The sequence below is a fragment of the Berghia stephanieae genome, chromosome 1 (assembly GCF_034508935.2).
Source record: "Berghia stephanieae isolate SIO BIC M18660-M18661 chromosome 1, UCSD_Bste_1.3, whole genome shotgun sequence".
Lineage (NCBI taxonomy): Eukaryota > Metazoa > Mollusca > Gastropoda > Nudibranchia > Aeolidiidae > Berghia > Berghia stephanieae.
In genome coordinates, this window is record NC_088360.1 from 35913809 (window position 1) to 35934833 (window position 21025).

The 21025-nt window shown below is 34.2% G+C and overlaps 1 protein-coding gene across 1 annotated transcript; it reads right to left on the minus strand.

Moving 5' to 3' along the window:
* Positions 1 to 8119: 8119 nt before the first annotated feature.
* On the minus strand, positions 8120 to 19151 carry LOC144973184 (uncharacterized). Its single transcript, XM_078915327.1, has 6 exons — positions 18391 to 19151; positions 15538 to 15646; positions 14784 to 14828; positions 14197 to 14271; positions 12399 to 12642; positions 8120 to 10210 (listed from the first exon to the last, which is right to left on the minus strand). The coding sequence occupies exons 1-6, from the start codon at positions 18717 to 18719 to the stop codon at positions 8235 to 8237; spliced, it is 2778 nt and encodes a 925-aa protein (XP_078771453.1). The 5' UTR covers positions 18720 to 19151; the 3' UTR covers positions 8120 to 8234.
* Between the last annotated feature and the right edge of the window lie 1874 nt (positions 19152 to 21025).

Genomic DNA, 21025 nt, shown 5'->3' on the forward strand with positions numbered 1-21025 from the left:
ATGACATGAAAATTTGGCTCAATTTGCTTTGACGAGGGAATAAACGAAGCTCGAAGAAACTCATTCCCGAGAGCATTGCCATGGCCATGTCTCATCTTCGCTTTTGTGTGTTTATCAGCCCTTTGTAGGTAATATTATTGGGTTGTTTTTTCCTTCCTTTATTCATCCAAATAAATCTACATACCTTTCACTCATCAAAAGCAGTTAAGGCAATAGGTTAACTAGAAAAAAAGTCAAAACGCGATGCAAACGGGGGATTTTGCGTGATGAGTAAGGTAATGGATAATGCCAATGGGCCTTTCTAAAAGTGCAGTTACTATCATTTCATCAGTACTGTTGGTAAATATCACAGGTGTAGTACACTCACAAAACATATCATTTTCATTTTGACCAGAATTTAAAAAGAAAATCAAACTTTAGGCTAAATGATACAGTGGAATCCGTATGAAATCAACTCCATTGTATAAACAGTACGCGCTTGGCATAGGAGTTCACAACATTGCCACCCGGAAGTATAACGGGCCAACACATAAAACTTTGTGTAACCATGGCCATTTATAGTCTGGTTAATACAGTTTAGTGAAAATTACTCATAAACGCGAATGGCAATAAACAATAACAAAGACCTGAATGACGTCAACTTCGAACTATCTATAGACAGTACGCGCTTCGCTAAGAAGCTCACAACATTGCCATCCGGATGTAAAACGGACCATCACACAAAACGATGTGTAACCTTGAACTTTTATAGTCTGGTTAATAGTTTTGTAAGAAATAATCATAAACGCGGATGGCAAAAAACAATATAACAAAGATGGAGATAAAGATAAAGGGAGTAAATCTGACTCATGAATGAACAACACAAAACAAACGACATTTCGGCCTTTGGCCTTTATCAAGTAAACACAAAATACATATATTATATTTGACAATCTAATATAAATTTATAATATGTATTTTGTGTTTACTTGAAAAATGCCAAAGGCCGAAACGTCGTTTGTTTTGTGTTGTTCATCATGAGTCAGATTTACTCCCTTTATCTTTATCTCCATTTTATTGATTCATTTAGGCACCTCTATTAATTAATATAACAACGATCTGAGTGACGTTTTCTTCGTTCTATCTTTTGTTAAACTAAGGCGACCCCCAATTATGTCCATAAATCTCTTCTTAAGCAACTTTAAGGTTTAAGATGTTTGGGCGTTGGTTGTTTTGATTTTTCTGTCTTTGAATTTTAAACAATTACAGGGCAAAATAAAAATGTGTTTTTTCCCAGTATACGCCAGACACGCCCACATGTCACAATAATAATAATCTGTCCCCGCGGTTTTTTGCCATTTCAAACGCAAAATTTGCCATAAAAAATGGTAAAATTTGCCATCAAAATAGCAAAATTTGCCAAAAATTTTCCGCTAGTTATACAAAAATCAAACAATTAACAGTAACAGTAGCAGTCAAACTTATTTATACCAGGAAAACAAAATTAAACCAGATCATAAGGGGGGGGGGGGGGGGGGGGGGGGGTGAGGGGTGTTCAAGCTAGGAACAGTCACCAAATTTGAAGTTTCCGCGTTAAGAATTAGCCATTTTGTGAAAGAAAGACATATGCCTGGGATGCACAGTCTATTTAATTGCTCATTTATCTATAATTTTAAAATTTGTTTTTAAATATATATGACTAACATGACTGATAAATTTGGAGCAAGGGGCATTAATCCATTAATTTACTTCGCACATCATATCATCGGTTTTTATATGTTGTTATCTCCCATTGATGATCTGGGTAAAGTGAAAAAAAAAAAGAAAATTGTGATCATTCATTTTCTGTATTGCGACATGACTGTATATCAATTATGTCTACCATGTATGTCAGAATTTTGGGAGGAAGTCAATCTTAGGTACACATAGTGCCATACAAATACAACTAAAGTGTAAACAGTAGTCACTGGATTCGAGCACACCGAATTCCAGTGTACGCTCTGCAACACGGCACATTGGAGCTGGGTGACCGGGTTTAATTTATATAAGTCATTACCTCCCATGAGCATTAGATTTCAGCACACTTTTCAGCTTCTCCCGTGATAGAATCCAGCGAGTACTACATTATTATTATTTGTGACTTGTGATTTGTGAGAATTTGATACATTGATACTAATTGTCAGATTGGTAGAAGTTCAACGGATGTTATTCCATCCACTTTCTTATCCCTGTCTTTTGTTAGGATGGAGTGCATGAGACTTCTGCTCTCCAAATAGTTTCAAATAAGTTTGCAGATTACGTCATAATATATAGTTCATAGAATTAGAATGAAAAAAAAACAAAACAAAGAAAGGTATAAAAGAAAAGAATAAATTGGGGACATTCGTCGTTGGGCTAACACAAGATTGTTTGCTGGTTTTGTTTTTAAGGGTTTTATGGCGCTTGCAACACATTTAGGTTATATCAGCGCAATTAAAACGGAAGAAAATGGGATAGTCAAATTCTAGAATTACAATTAAAGCACCCAAGAAAAGTGAGACAAAGGAAGAACTGGGAACAAATAGGGATCAGATGTAGATTCCAAGAGCATACTATCAATATACTTAGTTTGAGATCACCAAAGTCTCATCTGGACACAAGCACAATATCCAACAATACACTCAACTGCTTACATTATACATTAAAAATAACAAATATAATATGTACATAACAGAGAGATGATTTACAAGGAAAAAAATATCATCTCCCAAAACAATAACTATGCATCTGACTGTTTCCCTCCCAGCCAAGGACTCCGGCCAGGACAAAACCAAGTAATCTCATTCCAAGACAAAGACAGAAAGCAAATTGGAAAAAAAGCTATAAGTGGATAGAAAGTGCCATCATGCCCACTATGGGAGGCCAGGAACCCCACCCACCAAGATTGTTTGATGCTGTAACAATCTCAACAACAACAATAACAAAAAGGCAGAGCAGTAGGATGGATTTCAGCATATTTTAAAGGGTTTATTGAATCAATTATAATCATAGTTACATAACATATATTCTTTTATAATCAGTCACGTGTTAAGTACCAGCTGTATAGTAAACACAAATCATCTTGAAACGTATCATGCCTACTATTTATTATTTATTAAAAACAAAACAACAAAACAAAAACAATACCAGTAAAATTCATTTCACACAATCCTGGAAACCTGTTTAATTTGTTGTTAGTGTTGGGCGCCCGGGACACTTTTAGATCATTTCATTTCCAAAATAATATTTTAAAAATCTGATGTGAAATTAAAAGAAATTGGCTTTGTGCTCATTACAAGCACCCAGTAGAGTTCAGACAGTGGAGGTTAGTTGGTTCAATCAGGGCACCATAGATATATAGACAAGATCAACATCACACCGATCCCGATTATTTTGCAATGCGACAGAAACAGATATAAAGCTACAAACATCTGATTTGAAGACACTTATGTTGACATGGCGATTTCATTGATAAAAGTTTGACATTCATCAAATCATGGATCAAATTTGGCAATGGTCACTTCACAAGAAAGTGTTGAATGCCATAGACAAAAAATCTGAAACAATCCAGTGACCCACCAAGCTGGTAATCCAACAAAATTATGAGACACCTACAAAATCACTAAATATAAAAGTGACTGTAATAGTTGATTTAGTAGTGTGTTATTGTCATAGATTCTATAAAATGAAAACTGAATCTTTTTTGTTTGTTGCTTTAGGTCTCTTCCAACACAATTGAGGTTATATGAGAGACCGCTGAAACAAAAAAACAAGCAATCTAACAAAAATAGTACAAATGTAAATCAAAATCATAACCTAAAGATATCATAAGCTAAATTATAAATAACCAAGAACAAACGGGAAGAAGATTTACAGAAAAAAAATATCCCCTGTCAAAAATACAATCACAAACCAAAGAAGCAGGATAGGCTAGTAAAGAGAAGAAGAAACGACATCACTATCGGATCGTACACCCATGCGAACATCATAGGTATATGATTCAAGGGTGATGCTCCCATCCAACCACCCGCGAAAACTGAATCCAAATAATATATGATTCAAACTCACCAATACTATAAAATGTACTAGAAATAATACTGTATGCAAATATCAAAGATAGTTTGAAAATATATATAACCTTGCTATAAATCACAAAAACGTACACTTACAAAAAAAAAAAAAAAGAAGAGATGCTTCACATGTAATTTCAGCAACAGTAGTAGTAATTTCAGTGATGATAATAGCAATTTGTCAAAAAGGAGACAATTTCTAGGTCTCTCGATCAAACACAAGCAAAATGTAAAAATAACAGGAACATAGTTTTGTACTTTATGTAATATATTACTACTAGTGTTAATCCATTCTTATCATTAGACATAAATTTACTTTTATGCAAACATTTAATGAATTGTCCTTTCGACATAACATTTTAAAGGCCTACATTATTGGGTTCAGTAGTCTGATGTCACGCCGCCCGGCAACGGCGGCCATCTTGGTTCTAAACAAAGAAAATCATTGCATTACTTTTTCTCCTTCAAGCTGACTAGAACCTTTCATATGTCTTGTGATCAGAATGTATAAAAGTCAAAACAAGATCATATTTATAATGTTTTTCTCCTCTGGATACACTTTTACGCTCGTCGGAGAAATATTTCATAAGGGCGTCTGCCATTGTTCCGATAGTTTAGAGCCAGTGTTACTAAGTTACCATGCGTCATTAGGAAGGAAGTGACGTTACGACTATTGAATCCTATTGTTCAAATAAAAGGCCAGAAGGTGTTGTTTTGATTTTTACTTTATAAAGAAGGTTCCAATATCTTCGTTACCGAAACCTATTGGTTATGCAGCTTATAAATACAATCCAAGAATCTCTCAAATTTCAAACCATAGTCCAAAGGTGAAAAAAAAAGAAGAGTAAACTAAGCCAATCACCATTACTTTATTGTAATAAATTATCTATGTACAACCAGAGAGAGAGAGAGACAGAGAGAGGGGGAACGAGAGAGAGAGAGAGAGAGAGAGAAAGAGAGAGAGAGAGAGAGAGAGAGAGAGAGAGAGAGAGAGAGAGAGAGAGAGAGAGAGAGAGAGAGAGAGAGAGAGTGATTGAAAAGGCAACAGGCACCTACAACAGAAAGAAAATCTAGACCCATTTGTCCCTCCCCTCCATCAACTAATCAAAGAACACACTGGCAACTGTGACATCTGGCGCCATTCTGTCTGGCCCGACGTCATACAAATGGGACCGTCACCAAATTTCAGGAGACTGAGCACATGTGTCAAAAAAATATGACATATGACATAATAGTGATTTTGTGGTTTTGTAGAGAAATTCCCAAAATCCCGGAATTCCGTGGAAGATTATCACCACTGAGTAATAGTAGTAGTAATGGTGGTATATGCAGGTGAACTATCAACTCTCTCAACCGGAAAGACCTGCCTAGAAATTCTCATTCGCCGGCATTTCCGGCGTACACCGGTAAACTTTGACCCATGCATCAGATTGAAGAGAAAATATACAAAATGATTCCTGGCATACAGAATAAGAGCCTGATCACTAACCTCTCTAGTGACTTGGAAGACCAGCAATGTTTCATCTTCCTCAATATCAGCTCTCTTAAGAGCACCAATAAATCAGATTTGACATTTATTAGTTGTTTATATTTGAAATTGATTTCCCTTTGCTATTTCTCGTCCCATTTATTAACTTATGTTTACATATATTGGCTTTAAACTACAACCTCAGCGATGTAGATATATATGTCTGCATTGTTATTTCAAATTAGTGTGTCTAGTTTGAGATCATTCGAGCTAAAAATATGGACACCTCACCTTCTCCCCACCTCACCCCACCACCCGAATAAAATAAAATTAAAATTAAAGAAACCTCAAGAACACAGTTAAGAAGAACACAGACTGTTAACACAGTCTTTACTATAAAAATCAAATCCAAAAATAAATTAATAAATATACTGTATATATAGATATTTAAATCACCACTAAAATAGAAGCATTGTGGATTAAAATGTTAAATATCAATTAAAAAGTTGCCACTTGTTAAACCAATGAATTTGAAAAAGGCCTTATAGTACTATCAACAGTAGAATCCTGGATTGATGGAGAACATTACTGTTTATTAGTTATTTATCCAGATGTTCGAAATGATGTAACTATATAAGGTCATATTAGTGCAAGTAAACAGTGAGGGTGGTGGGACAATCGAAGAAGAAGAGACAAAAAATTCATAAGCATTTTATCAGCCTTCCGAGAAAAAAGTAAGAAAAATAAAAGGGGGACTTGTTCAAACAGGACAACAAAAGTATACCCAAAAGGAATTGATTCTTGCATCTGTTGTTTTTTTTTGTTTTTTTTTTTAAGGGTTAAACAACGCTTTCGAGACTTTTAGGACATTTCAGCGCCAGTAAAAAGGAAAAAAATGGGATAGTCAAATAATTATAGATTTCAATTTGAAAGCAAACAAGAAAAAGTAAGACAAAGGAGAATGGTTCAAATAGGGAACAGATGTAGATTCAAAGAGCAAACTGTCAGTGTTCTAAGTTTGAGATCACCTAAAAGTTTTATCCAGACACAAGCACAGGATCCTACTAAAAGGAAAACACTCAAATGTTTACAAATCATTATAAATTCGAACCAATGAATATAACAATAACAGTAAATAACAGAGAGATGATTTACGAGGAAAATAATATCATCTCCCCCAAAAAACAACAACAAACATTTGACTGTTTCCCTCTCAGCCAATTCTGACATCTTGAGAAGACATTTGGCCAGAACCATGGATCAGGAAAAATGGACAAGCAGATGATCGGTTCACTGTGTCCTCAATGTGCGGCTATATGGTCTTGTGGTATGACACTCGCTTTCAGATCGGAGGGTCCTGGGTTCGAGCCTCGTGCTCGGCGCATAGTTGAGTCTTTGGAGAAGGCTCTTTACTCACTTTCTCTCACTGTACTCAGGTGTAAAATGAGTACCTGATCGTTAACAGCGTTGTCTTTGTCCGAAAAATTGTAATATCGCCTAACAGGCAGCATGTCCCATCCAACATGTTAAATGTTGCTGTTGACCTGGGACCCTTGTAAAGCACTTTGGGCACATTTAGTGGATATTGCGCTATATAAAGCTCAATTTCTTTTTCTTCCTTTAACTGGCTCTATGAGATACGATTGATGAACGAGTGGAAAGAACATCTCCACTCTAGAGAGGTTAATTCAATGAGTGTACTCATTGATAAGATGGGTGGCAATAATTGAGACATTGTTCTTGGTCAGGCATTGAGTCTTAAGGTAAGGCTCTTCACCCACATTAACTCACTCAACTCTGGTGTCAATGAGCATCTAGCTATAGGCAATGGCTGATTGCTGGTATTAAAAACATGCTCACAGGCGATTTGCATCGAATGTGATTGAAATAGGTTCCATGCAGCCTGCTGAGGAAATAATTACAACAGTATTTATGAATTGTGGAAATGCGTTATATAAATGTTCATATATATTTTTAAAAATTGTGCAGTATCAACAAAAAAATTCCAGTAAATAAATCTTAGCGATATAAACCTGGGAGATGTACTATACAATAGGCAACTATTAAATAACATCAATCTTTGGCATCTCACTCAAAATGTTCAAACTGATGAAAAACATTACATATTACCTTCTTTATTGGTCGGCACACCCACTCTTACACTGAGAAAAAATAAAAACGATTTGAAGCTTTGTACATCGTTTCATATGGTTTACAATAAACTGAATTTACGAGAGAAAAAAAAAATTAATCTTATTCCAGGACAAGTATAGAAAACTATTGGGGGGGGGGGGGGGGGGGGAGGGAGAGAGAGAGAGAAGAGAGAGAGAGAGAGAGAGAGAGAGAGAGAGAGAGAGAGAGAGAGAGAGAGAGAGAGAGAGAGAGAGAGAGAGAGAGAAGAGAGAGGAGAAGAGAGGAGAGAGAGAGAGAGAGAGAGGGGAGAGAGAGAGAGAGAGAGAGAGAGGAGAGAGAGAGAGAGAGAGAGAGGGAGAGGGAGAGAGAGAGAGAGAGGGAGAGAGACTGACTAAAACCTCAGGAAAAGATTAAAGCAGCTCTTACAAAATTCAAACATGAATTACACATATACTTTTTAAAATTATTTATTAAAAATTAATTCAGTAACTTGAAAGAAAAAAAAACAAGGGTCCAAATAAAGAATTTGAATTAAAATTTAGTCAAAGCAGTTTGGACAACAGTCCTCATTCCAGACATGAGTCTAAATGGGAATTGATATCTGCTTGTGATACAAAGATATTGCAAATGGGGCAAGTTACTTTACCAGATTGGTTATTGCCAAGTCCCTCAGACCCTCCATTGCCTTCTTCCCCAGTTGCACCAATACTCGATCCAATTGGTGATTCTGTATCTGCTGATTGTTTAGTTCTTTTGGAAAACAAGAAATTCCTCTTTTCCTTGCTGTCATCATCTTCTGAAGTCTCCGTATTGTCATACCCAAAAGCTTCATTTGATGACCTCTTTTTGTTACTAACACATTCTTTAGTAAAATCTTCACTACCATTTGAGTCAGAATTGATACTAATCGTTATGTTTTCACTTATTAACTTTTTCTTATGTTTATCACTTGTTGACTGATTAGACCCATATTTGGAACCTTTTGAAGAGGAAGCGTTTGCAGTATTAGAAAAATAATTTCTTATACCCCCGACGGATGAAGATTTAGATTTTGACTCTTTTTTCACAGATTTGGAAGATAAAAAGCAGGGTTCATCATTATCATCCTCTGAAATATCAACAGTATCATCGGTTAGTTGATCAGGTAATAACTTATTTCTTTTCCTTGCAATATCATTTCCTTCATTGTCTGAAATATCTGGGAGTTCATCGCTTATATCGTGGTCATCTTTACATTTTGATCTATTGGAAGACAAATTGGATTCAAACATATTGCTTTTGACATTTGATTTACACCTCTTGTTGCCTAAAGATGTAAAAAAGCTGCCAATACTTCTCTGTGACTGTGATGAAGAAGCTTTTTCTGCTTTTTTATCTTTTGGAATTTTTTTATTGAACACATTTCTTTTTGATGAAACAAAATCAAATTCATCGTCGTCAAAGTCTGACAAATCCACAATATCAAGAATAAAATCTGTATCTGATAATTTCTTGTCATCTTCAACCCCTGAATTATTTCTGTTTTTAAGTAGGAAATCATTGGGATCTTCTTCTATACGTTTTTCACTTTTGGTTTCAATTCTGCCTCCCTCAGGAATCCTTGATGTGTTTCTATTCGTTCTTTGGTTGCTCTGATTTGATGGTGAAAAATAGCCACTGTTACCTTTATGAGATGGGGACAACTTCTCTGATTTAAAGTTTGATGAATGAAATTTAGACATAATTTTTTCATCTTTGATACGGCATTCTTCTTTTAATTGGATTTTAAGTGGGGAAACATTCAATTCACTTTTAATTTCCTTTTTTACCACTGAACTTCGACAAGGCACTTCCCATAAGTTGTCATTAGAATCTAATTCGTCAAGTAGGTATTTGTTCTTCTTCCTTTCAGTCTTTTCTTTATAAAACACTCCACCCTTACAAACAGATGGTTTATTTCCACCACCTTTAGATTTAAAGGAAAATCGTGATTTTCTGCGACTATCTTTGAAAGTTTTTTTACCATCTGTGTTTGATGAAGTTTGGTATTTACTTTTTGAGCCCGTTTTGTCTTTTGAGTCCTTGTTTTTCAGGAATGATGATAAGGGAGTTGACTCAATATTATCTATGTCTGTCATCCATAGCTCTGCATCATCATCATCTGCAGCATCACCGATTCCTGACCTATGTTTTGAGGTTGTTGGGATCTTAGATGGTGACCCGTTCATATGGGGTGAATGTTTTTCATGACCAGAAGCAGTTGAGATACTATTTACAGAAGAAAGAACTTTGGTGCTTTGAATTTCAGAAAACAGAGAACTACTCGTATTTCCAGTTTTCCTTTGAAGAATTCCATTCACAATCACAGATGAAGAAGATGAAGAAGATATGTTACTCCCTCTACTGTTTTTATTGCTATTATTTATATTAAAAATTGTTGCAGGATTATTACTACTGCCAATGGTTGATGAGTTATTAGATTTGGGTTTGGATGAAGCCTTTGACACAGTAGATCCCAAGAAATGACCTTTGCCCCCAAAGGCACGTATGTCCTTACTCTTGGCTGGAATAAATTAAAGATAAAAAATATTGAAAACTAATCATTGAAAAAAATCGTCAATTAAAGATATTTAAAACACATAAAAGTCAAGTTACATGAAGCATGATCAATAATAACAAGGTAGGTGACAAAATTGATGGCTATCATTTTATACCACCCCTCTGCACAAAAGTGTCATGTTAATCTTCAATTATGAAGCTGGACAGTATTGAGTTGGAAAGGAGTGGATTTATTTACAACAGACCCATTAATCCAGGGTTAGACACTTCATCTTTTATTGGCCCATTTACACACAAAATAAACTCACACACACACATATATAGATTTCCACCTGACGAAACGCATTGTGCGCAGAAACGGCCGTCTTGTACAAAATGTTCATATATATATATATATATATTATATATATATATATATATATATATATATATATATATATATATATATGAACATGCACAATAGACCTTGAATACAACAAGGTCAGCAGGGCAGAAGGTAAAATCTACAGTGCAGCATTGAAATCTCGGAATGCAAATCTCATTATCACGGAAATCTAGAACATGTCTCAATTCCCGCTTTAATCCCCATATTTTCAAAGTACTTACTTCATGAAAATCTCAAAAAGCTATCGGAGGTGAACATGGAAATCACAAACAAATGGGACCTTTACTTTCGCATTCATTGATATAATTCTTTTACCTGTGTTTCTATTTGAACTGAAACAAAACCTGCCATTGCTCCCCATTAGTATTAACTGTATATGTTGATGTTTTCGTTTGCGTGTGTGTGTGGAGCATATGTGTGTGTTTGTGTGGAGGAGGGGTGCGTGAAGTGTGTTTGATCAGTGTCTTATGTATGCGACATCTCACTCTTTCAAATGTGTACCGGTACCATTAGGAGACTAGAGAGGCAGTGATGGCTTGAGGCTGTTACTGTTACCTATCAAAATCAAAGAAGTGATTAAGGTTGGGGAATTGGGATGAGAAAAGAGATGCCAGGGAAATAAGTGACGAGTGGTAGTTTTTTTTTTGTTGTTGTTGTTATTTTTAAGGGTTTTACGGCGCTTGCAACACATTTAGGTTATATCAGCGCCAGTAAAAAGGAAGAATATGGGATAGTAAAAAGTTCTAGAATTACAATTAAAGCAGCCAAGAGAAAGTAAGACAAAGGGGAATTGGGAACAAATAGGGATCAGATGTAGGTTCCAAGAGCTACCACCAATGTACTTTGAGATCACCTATAAGTCTCATCCGGACACAAGCACAAAATCCAACATAGAGGAATACACTCAAATGCTTACATTATACATTAAAAATAATAAATATAATAATACATAACAGAAAGATGATTTACAAGGAAAAAAATATCACCTCCCAAAACAATAACTATGCATTTGACTGTTTTCCTCCCAGCCAGGACTCCGGTCAGGGCCAGGACAAAACCAAGTAATCTCATTCCAAGACAAAGACAGAAAGCATGTTGGAAAACAGATAGACGGCGTGTGTTGATTGTATAATCAACAATTTGGGTGCTGGATTTGTCTTCTTATTAAAGTACACAGAAAGGGGAAAATTGTACCACCTGTTATTGAATGAATGTTGTTCGAGATTTCCATGCGGCACTGTGTGTATATCAAGAATGCACTGCTATAGTGTGCGTTACATTTTTAAAATAACTATATATATAAATATATATATATATATATATATATATATATATATATATATATATATATATATATATATTGTTCTAATTCAACTTGATGTCTGGATCAGAGCTTATTTAATCTTCAGAACGATGTAGTTAACTTAAGGTAGAGAAGCATTAGTTTACAACACTATTTTTAAACCTTTGAGAAACTATTTCTGCTATTTTATTGGAGCTAATTCACCAATTTTTGGTTTATTTTACAATAGTTATATGATAGAAACTAACAAAAACAAATTTTCCTCTTAGTTTTTTCAAAATAACTTATTATTGGAGTATTTTTGTGGCGAACATGTATCTCTGTATGAAGTCAAATTTTATGGCAATCCAATAAATTACAATAAATCCTTGTACTACTGTCATGCTTGAAACCGAATGCAAGAAACAATTGGATTTAGTGGCAAATCCAAACAAAAGATAGAATATTATATTGTGGTAAATAGTACCTAGAAATGAAAAATATTGCAAATTTAACTATACTTACACTTAATTTCCTGTTCTTTCTTTCCTGTTTTCTTCTGCCCATAACCTTCAGGTTCTTTTATCTTTGTATAAGTCCCACCACACGTAGCTTGGTGTTCAGCCCACCAGAAGTCTCTTGAAGAAGGCGCTCTGTTCATTGCCCTTTTCACGTATCCAAAGTAAGGCCTCCTATTCTGACATGGGCCATCACATCGCCACCAGTGTTGCTGGTAGGATTCAACCTCGTTGTGAAATGTGTGATAAATCTAAATACAACAAAATTCAATCAAATATATTACAATAAGGAAAAGAATTTTTTATAAATATATATATAATTAAAATAGTTTAAGAACAATCTTAATCATAAAATAAAATTCTAAAATCATATATATATATATATATATATATATATATAAGTTTTACAAACTTCACAAAGGAACATTTGAACTCTACCAACATTTCATAAATATTTCGAAAGCCTCCTTTCCATAAAACCCCACCTTTGAAATTCTGTCTAACAACTTATATGAGAGTAATTCTCAGGCACCTCCTTGACCCCCTTGAATAATCTGAAGACATTGGTCACAAAGTCAATGAATGTGCATCCATGTCCAGCTTAAATGAGTTTAAAATTACTGTGATGTTGAGTCACAGTTATTTTTTCCAAATGTAATTTGATACTGAAATAAGTTTTCATAAATGGCAGTAGGAGAGATGACGTTGAACATTTTAAAGAGCCGATAAAATTAAATTGGATGGATATGAACATGGGTGAGCGAGTATTGTGAAATCCTTATCGTTAAATCTGCGATTACTAAACCAGAGGTAGCCCTTAGTTTAAAGGAGAAGGACGAAAAGCTGACCTCCCTCTATGACCTAGAACAAGTTCTGGAGTCCACAGAGCTGTCCCCGCAGTTTTTTGCCATTTCAAATGCCAAAATTTGCCATAAAAAATGGTAAAATTTGCCATAAAAATAGCAAAATTTGCCAAAAATTTACCGCTAGTTTTACAAAAATCAAACAATTAAAACAACATGTACGGTAAAAAATTGACACAATTAGGGCATTTTGTAGAATATTGATGTCTCAACATGTCAACATGAATTTATTTACATTTTATATGGTTTGAAATAATATTATAATAATAATAATAGCCATAGTTAGTAAGTAAGTAAAAAAAAGAAGGAAGTAATCAAAATATTTTATTAACTATTTAGCTTCTTAAAATTTGGGAAATCAAAGTAAACAATCGCATGAAAAAGAGGATAAAAATAACTATTTACAAGGAAAGAGAAACAAAATCCATTTTCCAATGGGTGCACATTAAATTTGTATTCTCTACTTACTATCCAATTTTGAGCATTATTATTATTGCTTTATATTTCAATATAGGCCTAATGGGTTTTTGAATGCGGCCGCGAAAAACTGTGGGGACAGACAGAGGGAGATCAGCTTTTGTTCCTTCTGGGTCATAGAAGGAGGTAACTCTGACAGTGTAGACAACAATCACTCAAAATATAGTGAGCATTAGCGGACTGGCCTTCAATTACGAAAAATTCATAAAATTACAAAATTTTGGCTCGCATTTTACAACTTCATGAGCATCACCATGTCCTCAAAACTAAGTGAAAATGAACGCTGATGCCAGACCACATAATTTAAAGAGTTTTGAAATGTTATTTAATCCTCGTGAGGGTAAATTGTTCACTGAAGCAACTATCATTTTTATCTCCAAAAAATTACGCATTGCAGGTCGGCCATAGCCAATTCAAGGTATAAATCACAAAACATTCTTCAATAACTTAAAAAGGAATCCTTACAGATATATTTGCACCAGTTGCTTTGTTTATTCTGTGCATATGGCCTTTAAACTGAGGCCCATGACCATCATGATCCTGGAAAATAAATGCAAAAATTTGGAGGAATAAAACAAATACAAAATACTATTTAGTCATTCTTCAACTATAATAATTAATGGCTTGACTAAAAGAATGACCCATTCTTGAGAAACATTTTGAAAGAAGAAAAGTAATTAATTTCAGCCGTAGTCCCCCAAAATAACAACAACAAAAAATTAGAAATTTAAATTGTTGATAATTGTCCACAATTATAAAATCATTGTAATAAAATTCTTTTGTTTTTTTTTGCCTACACTATTTAAAATAAATTTGATAGAAAATATTTTAATTTTCAGGTAATGAGTGATTATGATTTTTTTTCTTTTTGCTTAGCTCCTAAATTCCTTTTATCTATTTTATTGATTTAGAAAATTTATCTCTTTATTCTTTATACATTTTCTTACATTGTGCTATGTATTTTGCAAATTCTCTAATGCCTATACATTAACAAGTGAACTTGCTATTTTTATCAACATCACTGACTGATATTACAACAATAATCAACTTACACGGTCATTATCTGTTACAAACAGGTAAGCATGGATCATTTCATGCTGAAAAAAAGAATAATTTTTTTAAAAACTCGACAATGAAATAAAATGAAAAACTTATTGACGTTTTAGAAACAAATGAATGGTTAAATTCCCTAAATTAGAGAAATAGAGAAGCATGATAACCAAGCAATCTCTGCAAGGATCCCAAAAGTGTTGGACATCCAAAACAGACATGAAGATCTTCACTGCTTGAAGAACTTAGACCAGTTAACCCCACTTTGGAAGCAGAAAAAAAAAAGAGAGCAGATGAGATATCAATGAATTAAATGTTAATCATCAGTGACTTGGATAAACATCTATGTGGAACTGGTAACTTCCAACTCTTCCACTTCTAATTTTTATATTTTGTTACAACCTCTTACTAACTTTCTGCATTTGGCATATATTGGTCGAAATTTCTATACCATCATAATTAAGGCCTCAAAGCATATCAAAATATGATAAATCACAATTGTTGACGAGTCAGGTACTTAATTAACTAAAACCAAATACAGAAAGAAACTTACATTACATATCTAAGGACATATCTGCCAATATATATGAAGCCATAATAAATGACATTATAACCAGTGTTTGAAATCACTTACAAAAAGTCATGCAATAGAAACAAGCTCTTAATACAATTATCATTAAAATTTTAACTGCTTGACTTTTACGGAGACTTTTACAGAGTGAAAAAAAAAAAAAAAAAAAAAAAAAAATTAATCACCAGTAAAGTCTCCACAAGATCTTTACGTGGACGCAATTTCAACAAGGGTTGACTGAGCCGCACAGAACAGAGCCCTCCATGACCCTCATAAACACAAAGACCTGCACATCTAGTTGAACAAAGATAATAAAAGAAATAGAACAATTGAGACAATTATTACCTTGAAAATAAATTTTCTTAAAAACGGTTAATAAAAAAAAAAAGTAAAATTATAAAATCTTACATATGATGTAAGAAGGGTTACCCAGACACCAAAAACTAAAAATTCAAAATAGGCTAAAATTACAAGTATAAGGCATTACAATCATTTTTTGTTGTTTTTTTTTTGTTAATATATATAGTAAAAAGTATTACTTAAATTGCAAACTTGAATTCAATTGTCAATATCTGATTCACCCCACAGATTAAGACAGTGGATAATTAAAATCAATTAAAAACATGACACAACAAACAAAAGGAATGCTACTGTTAAATGTCCTTTAATACTCCCCCCAAAACCACAATTTGAGCCATAGTACAAAAATTCAAATTTTTGTTCCTGCAAAAATGCAAAATAATAAATTAAAAGTTGAGTCCAGAAATATGTCAAGTGCCCAACTCAAGGTTGACTTTGTAACGAGATAAGCAGCAGATCTGATATTGATAGTAGATTGAATTGTTGCTTGCACACTTTATTCATTCTTGCCAATACAGGATAGGGATATCTGTCAGATTGGAAAATAAAAGTAAATATACAGAACTGGAGTAATGCCCATTATTTTTCTAATTATAGTTAGCTGCCTTTTTTTTTTTTACCCGTGCGAGACTCAAACTATTTCTGTTTTTTGTTTTTGTTGTTGTTGTTGTTGCTGTTTTGTTTTCTTCCGGTTTTTCTTTCTCTGTTCTTGTCACAAAGAAAGGCTAATTGGCAATGATCCCATTACACACAATCAAACACACACACACTTACACACACACACACACACACACACACAGAGAAATAAAATGAAATGGTAACAAAAATAAGAGACTTTCATAATTTATCTGATTTGTGACATTATCTAAAACAATAATTTATTTACCTAAAATTAAAAAAAAATAATTTAAAAAATATCAAGACATAGGGAAAGGATCGAACCCAATCTATTTATTTCAGAAGACAGTCAAATCAAACATATTCCATCAAATTATGACTGTGCAGTCAAAATGATTAGTCACACATTTAGTATATATAAAGTTTAAGAGGTCACCCTTCAACTGATTTGGAATGTGGACAGTGTGGCTACTTTAAATGCCAAACATATTCATTTTCTCAGGTTTAGAGGATTGAAGTGAAGTGGCAATTCGGACTCCAGTCTGAAAAATATCCTGTGGCTATTCAGACTTAAACTTCAATGTGCATGGGAAAAACAGGGCGGGCAAGGGGGGAACTGATAGAAGCAGGAGAGCTCAGAAGAAATTGTTTTGCTCAAATCAGACTGACTCAGTTGATACCTCTACTTCGGACTGAGGGAGATTGTTGCCAGTCTAATACAGTGCAACATCCATTCGCCAAACTCCAAGGGACAGCCGGAAAAGTTTGTGGAATATGTGTTTCGACAAAATAGTGAACATGTCTGTAAGAGAAGAGACACAAACTGTGATGTAGCCTGCTGTACAAGTATATGATCTCAATGTAGTGCGTCTACATCCATGTTTCGTAGATTGATGACTTCACCAATGCCTTTTTGTTGGCAAAATAGTGAATATCATTCATTTCTGATTTACTCGCTTAGACTAGACAAACAAAACACACACCACCACTCCATCGTACATGGCACGCGGGATAGCATGAAAGAATGTGCGGAAAGAGGGAAGAATGAAGGGAGGGGGGAAGGGGAGTGAGGTGAAACTTGTCTACACAACCGTAGGGTTCATAAAACTATAGCTCGAGTCCACAGTTATCATGTGTTTGTCACCGGAAACAATTAGCCTTACAGATAGTGAACATCACTTGCAATTTAACACAGGCAATTGTAAAATAAGCATGGTGTTGTCATTCTTTCATGTTTGATGAATGCGTGTTGCATTGAACTATAACTATAATCATATATTATTTTGTCCTGATTTTATTTGGATCATATAAAGTTGCTAGAAAAGCTTTTCCTTCAGACCACAGTTACTTTGACTGACTGTTCCTTTTGAAGGGTTTTAAGTCTTTTCTTTTTTTATTTCGAACTGGACTTCCAAGTTATCAATGATTTTGTCATTCTCATCAAATAAAGCGGTTTAGATTACCTGTTGATAGTTCCTATTGTTATTTTCATTTGGATCAATTTCAAGAAATTTTTATCAATCATTAAAATAAATTGAAAAATGTACAAAAAGCTATACTCCACGGGAGACAATCAGACTCGAGTCCGAATAACAAGCTGTTGATTGCACATGCGCATTGGAGTTTGAGTCAGAATAGCTATGGGAGACTATTCAGATTCCGGTCCGAATAGCCGGAGGGTTTTCTATTCTATTATTATAAATAATATATATTAGATTTCAATGTTTTAAAGTTTCTCAAAAAATTGAGGAATTTATTATAATAGGTTCAAGAAAGGGGATGTAAATATGAATGATTTGGCCTATCTTTCATTATTCAAGGATATATCTTGTTATATATGAAAAATAATCACATTGTTACTTTAATGCCAAATTGCATATATGTTGATATTGTATCAGTATCAGCAGACTGTAATAGTATTACAGTTCATTTTTGGGCATCTTTTACTATAATTATTTCTCCCTGTCTGAACACATTCTGAAACTAAAATTCTTCATCTGTTTAACGGTTAACATGTGCATTGTATGTAATGTAAATTGTATGAACCTGGTAAAACTTACAGTGTCATCCGCGGGCTCCATTTAACTTCAATTCCTGACAGTCTTCCCCAAAAGAATTGGGTATTGAATTGAAGAAAGAGTACTCTTATGTCCGGGTTGGGATCCGAGCATTCTAGTGATGGGTCGACAGGAGAAATATCAGGGAAGCCAGTGTTTGTGCAGGCAGGAATTAAGTTTCTTTTCTTCTTTGAATCAATTCCATTAGGGAAAATTGTCTCCTTATTCACATTTTCTTCATCTTGATTTTGAAGTTGAGCAGCCACCTCTCTGTCATATTCTTCTTGAAGTTTTCGAGCCAACTGTTCATCAAATGATTCTACGCTATTCATATTAATATTAGATTAATAATTAATATAATAAATTTGTAAAGGAATATTTATACCATTGAGACCTATACCAGTGATGTACAGTCAAGTAACACAGGAGGTCTGTTTACTTAGCTGCTAAAAAAACTGCTACTGGAAAATCGGGAATGGGGATGGACTATGACTATGACTGTGACGGGAGCTGGAGACAGTGAGAAGCCGAAGAAGAATGTGTTTCAGTTTCTGTCGTCCTTCAGGTGTGAAAAACAAGGATAGTTGAGATAATAACAGTTGGTTGATTAATATATTGGTATACGTAGAAACATTTCATTTTATGACACTTGATCTCAAATACATCATCAACATATATATGTGAACACTACAGGCCTATAACTCAAAACTCGAACTCAGTTCCAACTTTGAACTCCCTCCAAGACATTAGGATAAACAATACCTAAACAAACGAATTATTTGAGGGAGGAAATTACGAGTCAAGCAAGACAGTTATTGCAGTTTGTTAGATTCTTCGGTAGAAACACAATTGGCATATTTTTCTTCAAATAATATATAAATCTTCACCCCACCCCCACCCCATTCTTCTTCTTCTTCTTCTTCTTCTTCTTCTTCTTCTTCTTCTTCTTCTTCTTCTTCTTCTTCTTCTTCTTCTTCTTCTTCTTCTTCTTCTTCTTCTTCTTCTTCTTCTTCTTCTTCTTCTTCTTCTTCTTCTTCTTCTTCTTCTTCTTTCTTTCTTCTTCTTCTTCTCTCTTCTCCTCTCTCCTCCTCCTCCTCCTCCACCTCCTCCTCCTCCTCCTCCTTCTTCTTCTTCTTCTTCTTCATCATCATCACCACCACCACCGCCATCATAACCTCACCTTCATCACCACCACAACTACCAAAATCATCACCACCACCACCACCACCATCAATCATCATCATCATCATCATCATCATCATCATCATCTTCATCATCATCATCAATCATCAACACCAATATTGTTATTTGTAACATAAAAACTTCTTATTTACTAGGCCTGTAAGATAATGTGTAAAGGACTTAAGAGCGCTATTTATTAATCACGAAGAAGCCAAGTTGTTTATTTTGAAAGGTAGCTCAGATTTGAATTAAGAAGCGAGGTTTATTTTAAATGATAACCAATATGCTCTTCCAGATATTATTTAAAAATTGAATGAAAAATGCTTTGACTATTCTTATTGGTTTTTTTATGTCGTCGTCTGAGCTCCAAAATTTATAAACAATGATACCAAAATAAGTAAATTTATTAGGCTCATCCAATGTTTCCGTTTTCAATTTTGGTTTATCTGTCTTTTTTTTTTTAATTTTTTTTTTGGGGGAGGTAGGCTATTCCGTGATTGCAATGTCTGAGCAAGTTCCATGGGGTATCTCTATCTATAGATACTATCAAATTATCTTAGTTTTATTTATAGTTTACCATGGTCTATAACATTGTGATAAGTAGTTTCACTCTAAAGACCGAATCTCGAAAGCCTGTTTGTTGGTTTCTAAGAACAAGATTGACCATTAATATTCCCTCACTTTAGCAGTTGAGGCCGCTTGTTTAGGTATCCTTTGTTTATGGTGGGGGCATCGAGCCCTTACATTTTCTGTTCACGCTGGGTGGGGGTTATTTGCTAATATATACACCTATATTCTTTTCAATTGACGGGCGATTTTTTTACAATTCAAGGATAATGTCTGCGGCTGTGTCAATGTCAAGCGCTCTACGGATGAGACTAATGAAGTAACCTGCAAATTATTTGATAAAGCCAATGTGGAAGAACTGTTCAAGACATTTTGTCTAAATTAAATGGAGAAAGTTATGAAGGATGGCGATCACCCTCTTCACAAATATATTAAGTTCTCCATGAGGAGCCGTCGCCTTATATCTATAAAAACAAAGACAACACGTCACCTTAATTCATTTTTGCCACATGGTGTTCGAATTTTTTAACGCGCAACTGTGATTTAAATTAAATACTATCTTTTAAATATACACACACAAGTTCGGACTAAAGGCCAGATGTATGGCCTATCTCAATTTATCAAATTAATATATAAAGTGTTGCTATTGGTTCTTTGTTGTATATTTTTACATTTTTGTGCATTTGCATATATTATATATGTATATACATTGTCGCCATAAATTCTCAACTTTGTGTTCATACGTTTTCATGTGTCTGTAAACGGATTTCCATTTTTTTTATGAATAATGTATGTATGTATGTATGTATGTATGTATGTATGTATGTATGTATGTATGTATGTATGTATGTATGTATGTATGTATGTATGTATGTATGTATGTATGTAT

What these genes read in the sequence shown, in the direction of transcription:
- LOC144973184 (XM_078915327.1), bottom strand. Translation starts at nt 18,719, where the DNA reads ATGAATAGCGTAGAATCATTTGATGAACAGTTGGCTCGAAAACTTCAA. An exon ending in ATCTTGTGGAGACTTTACTG is followed by an intron (nt 14,829 to 15,537) that starts GTGATTAATTTT and finishes TCTTTTTTTCAG; the next exon opens with CATGAAATGATCCATGCTTA. An exon ending in TTGTAACAGATAATGACCGT is followed by an intron (nt 14,272 to 14,783) that starts GTAAGTTGATTA and finishes TTTATTTTCCAG; the next exon opens with GATCATGATGGTCATGGGCC.